This window comes from Brachyhypopomus gauderio, unplaced genomic scaffold, assembly GCF_052324685.1.
Source record: "Brachyhypopomus gauderio isolate BG-103 unplaced genomic scaffold, BGAUD_0.2 sc69, whole genome shotgun sequence".
NCBI lineage: Eukaryota > Metazoa > Chordata > Actinopteri > Gymnotiformes > Hypopomidae > Brachyhypopomus > Brachyhypopomus gauderio.
In genome coordinates, this window is record NW_027506890.1 from 1,009,226 (window position 1) to 1,017,538 (window position 8,313).

Genomic DNA, 8,313 nt, shown 5'->3' on the forward strand with positions numbered 1-8,313 from the left:
AAACCAATACCTACATCAATAAACCACTTTGTCGGACTGGGCGTAAAATCAACATGGACACAGCACTCCACCAGAACCTGTCAATTAACATGCATCAAATTCCATTCCTTCTTTGTTAAGACTTGTTCCAGTTATTGAATTTTAAAAATTCATCCTGTAAATGGTTCAATGCGCACACATTCACTCTCATCAGACCGGTTCTCAGTGACCAGTCTGGCACAGAACCACTGTAGGAACGCACACACAAGATCTGTGAACTGGCATACAGCAACTGCAGTCACTGCAGCCCACAGAGGCGGTGAGAGCGGGCGGACAGGTCCAGCGAATGAAGCAGGTTGAGAAAGAACCCGTCTGGATTTCCCAGGACACAAGAAGCCCAGATCTGAACAGAAACTGAAGGCAGTTTTGGAGGTTTTGTGCAGTAACTCATTTACTTGATATTTAAAAATATGGATGGAAATAGTGACTTCATGTGAAAAGAACTGGGAGGACAACAAATTAACAAATAGAATAAATTAATTATTGATATAAGCATAAATGCACATAAATAATTGGCAACTGGTCTCTCGTTATTCACCAGAATCTAAACTGATGACGTTCTTGATCTTCAGGTACACAACCTCCATTCTTCACTGATCCTGGTAAAGAACTCTGAAGAATCTTCTCAGAGATGATGGACTATTGAACTCATTTTACACCCTGATGTTTAGCGTTTAAATCTGCATCACTCATTCCTGGTTTATCTTCCCTGACTTTCTCTAGAAAACACTTGAAACTTAAACAATGAAGATCAAGTCTCAAAACTGCTGCAATCACTTGAATGTTTTATTACTGCTTTTAAATCTTAAACCTGGATGTCTGGAAAAATCTTAAAATGGTTCATTTTATTAAGGAAAACCAACCCATAGTAGCAAACCTGAAATGTTGCATAGTAACTTAAAACATCATGCAGCTAGGACACTGCCTTCTTTCTGCTGAAGCAACAATGTTATGACTGAAATGACTCTGTGTCCTTTGCTTTTCACAAACACCTCAGCGCAGAATGAGAATGTTCCCCTGCTCTGGGTAGAGCCAATTGCCTGTGTCTCCCCCTTGTGGCCATTGGGAGCAGAACAAGTGAGTGTAGAATTGAGCTCAACATGTGGTCCACACCCTCCTGTGTTGACACAGCTATGCATCATGGACTCAACTGAACTAAGGGGGTTGACTACAAAGCTAGATTCACAAGAGAGTGGGCTGGACTCAGGCATCACTGAGCAGAATCCAGATGAACCTTTGGCGGACCCCGGAAGCTCGCGTTGCAGGTCGGGATCCTGATCAAGACGGCAGCGCAGCCCCCACCTGCACAGAGGAACATCAGAAGAGCTGCACTGCAGAAGGTGAGCTCCAATCCCACCGTGGAAGCAGACAGCCCTAAAAACAAAGCAAACCAGCCAGGTCTTTCCAGGTTCTGGCCCGATTGCCTCTCCCCTCTGGTCAGGAGCACAGGGTAACTGGACCAGCAGTGATTGACGCACTGCCATGAAGATGCAGAGCGGCTCACCAATTCATCTCACAAACACACATGGAAACCCAAGCAGCCAAGTGACAGCCTGGACAAGCTAATTGAATCAGAGACCAGCACTAACTCAATCTGTCCCCCTGGGCTCTTCTTAGCTCTGCGTTTGAGTTACTATTCACTGTGGACCTCGCAGCAGGTAGTGTGGTTTTCTGAAGCAAAGCATATGGGTTAATGCTACAGAGAAAGACACAATGAAGACACGCGGTTGGAATGAACAGTAAATGTATTCTTGACCGTTTTCCCAAATAAAGCAGTTTTGCCAGTCAGGCTTCAACCCAAGTCAGTAAACAGTACATAAAGAAGCAATGTCTGAATACAACATGGAAACAGAGGGAATATGAGAGAGAGAGAGAGAGAGAGAGAGAGAGAGAGAGAGAGAGAGAGAGAGAGAGAGAGAGAGAGAGAGAGAGAGAGAGAGAGAGAGAGAGAGAGATTTATGTACAAATACATACAAAATCAAATTGATTCTCCCCCTCCACACACAGGAAGATATACTGGCAAAAGAAAGAAAAGCCAGAAATGGCAGAAAAGGTGTGTATGTGCGTACAGAAACTAAGAACACACGTGGGTTGGTTGCTCCAGAAACAGGTTTGTCAGTCTCTCGCGTACACCTTGCTCACGTGAAATGCGTAATACAGTACAGCGATGGTGTCGGTTTGGTTAAGGTTATTCCTTGAGCACTGTGTGGACTGTTGACAGGAGGGGGCGTGGCAGGGGGCGGGACTCATAGGAGCAGGCAGCCGCTTCGCTTCTTGCGCTTGCGGACCTGCAGCGCCGCCCTGGTGGCCATCTCGAACACCTCCCGCACGCCTTCTTTAGTCTTAGCAGAGCACTCCAGATAGCCGAACGCACTGATCCTGTTGGCCATGTCTCTGCCTTCCTCTGACTTTACGGGCTCCTGAAACACACACACACTTTATTACGTACTCCTCTTTTTATATTGTATATGCCAGTCACATAGATATACACTATATTATATAGTACATATAGCAGAAAGCATATAGTACATATAGCAGAAAGACACAAAAACCACACATGATGCAACACTTGTCTTCCTCTAACAGGAAACAGCTGTACTTCCTAAAGTGGGCGTTCGAGCAGGAAGTGTCTCAGGATCAGCTTTGTCAAAGTGGAAGTGAACAAACAGCATCTGCCATTGCTCTGGACGAGCAGCCTGCTATTGTCATGACAGCACGCGCACGCGCACACACACACACACACACACACACACACACACTATACCTGCTTCATTTTGGCCAGCTCCCTGCGAGTGTGTTCATCATTGCGCAGGTCTTTCTTGTTCCCCACCAGGATAATGGGAACGTTGGGACAGAAATGCTTCACCTCCGGCGTCCACTTTTCCGGAATATTCTCTGCGTGGGAGTGTATCACACAGAAAATGGGTCAGAACCGCAGCTCACAGGCCTTATTGAAGTCCCACACACTGCTCACAGCTATGCTTAAAGACAAAGCATATCAGATTGTTATGAGGAAACCAATTACATCTTGTGCTGTTATGATCTAAAATTAGCACCGTTTCTAGCATTTTTAAAAGGTTTAAAGTGCTCACAGAAGAAACGATTTTGTGCTCTGTGGCTCAGGTCGACTGTCAAGGTGAAAATACCTAAACTGTCCGGACTGTCTATGGAAAAACACATGAGAATGACGTCTGTGTCCGGATAGGACAATGGTCTCAGCCTATCATAGTCCTCCTGTCCTGCTGTATCCCACAGCGCCAGCTCCACCTGGGAGTAAGGGAGCCGGAGAGAAAGAAGGGGGAAAAAAAAAAAAACACCACCACCAACACCACCACGTGAATAAATACCACACCTTAACGCCCCATAGATTTAGTGTAAGTATGATGGGACCTTGTCAGCTGAAGGTCCTTCGTCTGGCCCTGTCGAACGGCCTCAATTCCAGCAGGCACCATTATGGAGAAGGAAATGAAGACATATTTCAACTGGTTCACCTCCCACAGCTGATGAGACTTCTGTCCGAAGTGTCCCTCTTCAGAAATGTCATTCTCCACCAGAATTTTCAACCAGCTCTCTCACATGCATACACACACACAGCCACACACTCCCACAATCTCACCCACTGATGGGCATACCGTTACGACCACCTGCCCAACAGTGGTTAGTCCCCCCTTGTGCTACTAAACCAACTCTGAGCCACCGTAATCTCTACAAGACATCCAACGGTGTGCTAAGATGTCTGCAGAAGACGCTTTAAGTCCTGCTGGTGAGGCGAGTTGTGGGGTAGGGCCAGCAGGGATCGGACCCACCCCAGTACATCCAACAGGTGCACAGAGCACACGGCTCGGCATGGGCGCTGTGGACCGTCTCCGCAGGCCCAGAAACACAGTGTGCCGGGACACCTTCCTATAACACCCCCCCCCCCGACTTTTTACTTTTTCAGTCCGCCACAGCAGCTCTTCCGTGGGACTGGAGCAGATGGGTGATCCTTCACTCCACGCATGTTTCACTGAGCCTTGGGCACCCCTCCTTGGACCACATGTGTTATCTACCAACTGTGGCATGCTGGGTACACCCCCCACTTCCTGCCATTTTGGAGACACTCTGACCCAGTTCTCTAGCCATCACAATTTGGCCCTTGTCAAAGTCACTCACAACTTAGCAAGGAACGACTGTTCACTCTCTGCCCAATATCACACTTCTTGACAGGTGCCACTGTAATGAGATCATCAAGATTCATTTCACCAGTCAGTGGTTTGATGTTGATCAGTGTTTAAGTGCATGTGTAGATTACATATACCGTTGTATTAATACATACCTAGCTTGCAAAACTGGCTACACTAGAAAAGTCTACGTAGCTATTGATCGGGACGCGGCGTGATCATTTTTCTCTAAGCAATAGTGCACAGTTGAGGATGAGTATCCATTCTTCCTCACGTAACAGGTTCCATCTTAACTGTCAGAGTCAAACCCCAGAAAGCAGCACACCTACTCATCTCCTATGATTGTGCCAAAAATATATTTACTGTATTAATGTTAATTGCATGATCATTTTATTTGTGCACGCGTGTGTGTGTAAATAACCACTTCCTCCCCAGACAAAAGCCCCGATGACCTCAGCTTTGCGGTGCTCGTACATACGCAGACCAAGAAAACGCATGGCAAAGAGATTATCGTGGAAATGATCAGAGGACTGAGATGACTTCATCTGCTTGTCATTCTTCAGAGACCGCCACATCTATGTGGCCCGGTGCGGTAAACCTCACACGTAATTCTGTCCGTTTTACCGCCACAAAAATAAACAAACGGATAACACCCGCGGTCTTCGGAATTCACCAAGCCGCGCTGGATTGGGCCGGCTGGAGCGGTTGGGCATAGCGTGAAGGATCTGGAGCTTCTCTGCACTGAAGCCGTGGGCGAGGTCATGCTGTGTGGAGTTAGAAACGCTACAAAGCCATTTTAAAAAAGGTGCGAGTTGGCAAACAGCACGCCTACCCTTTAGGAGAGATTAGCGCAGACACCCAACCCAGAAGGCTGGTTAACAGTGACATTTCCTGGACCCAGAAGTCACCGTAGCTCAGAACTCACTGTAGGTCATCACATGTGCCCTGTAATCTTTATTGAACAAAATCAGCCTAGTTGTTGGAACGGTCTGGGTTACTTGCCATGCAAATCAATTTCATCAGAAAGCCCAACGAATATACGGCAAATCTCCCTTTGGCAAAGCGCTGTGGATTTCCCCTGACTGCATCTCCAGAGAGGATGCAGCGTGGAGTCTTATGGGAGCACATGATGTGAATGAAGAGGAGTTGGGTGTATTTTTGGAGGATCTTATGCAATGTGGCAACGGAGTGAGTCACAGTGCTGTGTTCAGGTGAACTGGGCTAGCGTGTGTTGAAAGGACTTCAGCAGAAAGAGACCCCCCCCCCCTCCCTCAACCCAATATTGTTTATTTGAAGTTGGCAGAAATCTCAGAGGGCTCACAAATTTCGTGCCCTTCTTATATGGTGCAAAAGTGATCCAGACCAACACATTTCCTTGTGCAAAGGTCCATCGGGCTGGCCTGTGCATGCTTATGCCATAGGTTATATTAGTGGACCGATATGGTGGTTATGTAAATGTAAATGGACCGATATGGTGGTTACGGTGCACTAAAGAACACCTAACACTTATTAATGTTAACACCCCCCCGTATATATCAGTGCTCTACGCAAGTTTACAGAGTTATTATACAGTTGCAGTACAAGTTTACACCCACTGCCCTAGTGTGATCTTCAGCCAGACGGGCAGCCCACTGACCATCTGACAGTTCTTGGGGAGTAGAATTTGAAAACACCAAAAGTATCTCAACTAACCGCTCAATTGGCTAGTCAAGATGTCAGTCAACTAGAGACGGCAGCGGGGGGACTTTTGCACCTGGACTGCTGACTGAGTGTTAAAGGAAGCAATGGTAATGTTTGCTAGCGAGATCAAGGTGTTCTGCATAGAAAAAAGGCAAAACAATATATTCTGGTATATATTCCTCTGTCTACCTGCTGGCGCGCGCGCGCACACACACACACACACACACACACACACACACACACACACACACACACACACACACTATTGTACATACTATTACTGTATGTATGCATATGAGGAAAGAAAAAAAATAATAGAAAAATGCAGAATGCAGCAGAAATGAGCTGCAGCAGTACAAGTTTCCCATAATTGCTAAATCTGTACAGCCTGCGTTAAACAGCCTCCCCTTATTCATCCAGCAACACAAAACCAGGTGTCAGGTGGGAAAGTACACTTGAGGCGCCTGGGCACCATGAATACTTCCTTCTGTATTTTGCTCATTCTTTTTGAGGGAATACATTAAATTGTTTAATTGGTATCGCAATGTTGACCTCTGTAAACGGCCTTGTTGTAATCACAGAGGGACGCATTATACAAATAAGCTCCCAAACACAGCAATGTTTCTTCCTGAGCATCCTGACCAATCCCGTCGCAGATGGGTATTCATGGATACTCGGGTGAGTCACTGCATTCATATGATGCATTAAGTTGAACTGTGAAAATAATTCAGGCCAATCATATTACATCAACACCACTACATTTTTTTTTTTTATTATTATTTTTATAAATGCAGTGCACCACAACACACATTGCAACAAAATTTCAATAACCCCTTTTCAACTTGAATGTCTTTAAAAATCATTATCCAAAGCACAGTTCACATGCAGGTCATGATATAAAAAGGTAGAGCCACCTTTGCCACCGGAGCACGGGGCCCAGATCGGGCACAGGCCAGGGGCCGTAGAGGGAGACATGCATGCCGGGCCACGCTCCGTTAGCTGCTCCAGTGGGCCCGGCCCAGCCCGGCCATCCTTTAGAAGTCCACACTGTTCCTGGGCCCGACAACAGTCAGCGTGCCGGACCTCCCAGAGAACGAGACTTTGGGAGCACACTAGAGTTGCAACGGTATGAGATTTTCACGGTATGATAACCGTCTCAGAAAATACCGCGGTATCACAGTTAGTTCGTATATTATTAAAAGATACACTGACCCTTAAAGAAATTACAACAAAAGTTTTTTTTGTTCAATTAGCTATTTATTGTAGAAACCTGGAACTATTATATACAAAATGTCTCCTTTAAAAAAAACAAGCGTGTACACGTGTTTATATAAATACTGCAAAATTAGAGAAACCTAAATCATGGATTTCAGTACAATTATTTAAGTTTAAATTATTTAATATCTGATAAACTCCTGGGTCAGTGTCTGATCAACAACTGTTGTAAACGTCCGTTGTACTGCAAAGTTAGAATATAACCAGATAATGCAGAAAGAGAGGATTTATTTCTGACATGATCCTTACAATAGATTTCTATTTTAAGGCTTTCACACCGAGTCTGGTTTTAACATATGGAAAACAGGCACGTTAGAATTTGAAAATGAACGCATGTAAATTAATGGTGTCTTTCACATCCAGTGAAAGCAAGGACCTTAAAAAGCTAGTGAGTGACCGCAGCGCGCGACTCCGCACAGTTCTCTTGTATTAGGTTAACAAATACGAGCCTCTTGTAATTCCAGGACGAAACATGAGAGAACGTGAAGACGTTAAGATTGGGCGTTTTGAAAATAAACCACCATTAAATAATGTGATGAAAAAGCGAATTATTTCGAATCATTTCGAGTATATGTATAAATATTTAACGTGCTGGGAAATATTGAAACGGACCTTGAAAGTGACATACAAGTGCTTGAATTCCCCCTTGTAAAGGTGTATGAACCCTGCAAACACGACTTTGTTCATTGCGCTGACGCGCGGTGCGCGCAAAGTTACAAAATTCGAGAGGTGCACGACCTCGCGAATCGACAGCGCGCGAGGCCCTCGCGCACGGGCGGAGCCACCGCGATTACATCATTTTCGCCGCTGATTTTAGTTTAGCCTTTTTTTTGTTAAAACATTTGTTAAGTCTGATGCACTTTCTGCCATTCTCATCGCTGTGTTCTGAGTAGCTGAACCGGAGCGGAGTTGCGCATGCACGGGTCAGTTTCTCCGCTGGCTTGTCTTTACCGGTAATAAGCAAACGCACACGGTATGATAACCGTGCATTTTAATACCGCTGCAACCCTAGAGCACACCGCCATTCACCTAACGACTCACGTGCAGGACACGGGCGGCTGTTCTTGCTTCAGGCAAGTGGAGAAGAAATGTTGCATTTACATTTATTTATATGTTTGGCGCATCACATTATCCAAGGTGACTTACGATTTCTATCATG

At 45.5% G+C, this 8,313-nt stretch overlaps 1 protein-coding gene across 1 annotated transcript in view; it reads right to left on the minus strand.

The window, feature by feature from the left end:
* Positions 1-1,766: 1,766 nt before the first annotated feature.
* rhocb (ras homolog family member Cb) overlaps positions 1,767-8,313 on the minus strand; it is a 28,181-nt gene continuing 21,634 nt past the window's right edge. The window contains exons 3-5 of the mRNA XM_076989630.1: positions 3,186-3,306; positions 2,804-2,934; positions 1,767-2,459 (exon numbers count right to left, since the gene is read on the minus strand). Coding sequence (XP_076845745.1) covers positions 2,286-2,459; positions 2,804-2,934; positions 3,186-3,306 — 426 coding nt within the window. The 3' untranslated portion in view covers positions 1,767-2,285. The remainder of the gene's footprint in view (positions 2,460-2,803; positions 2,935-3,185; positions 3,307-8,313) is intronic.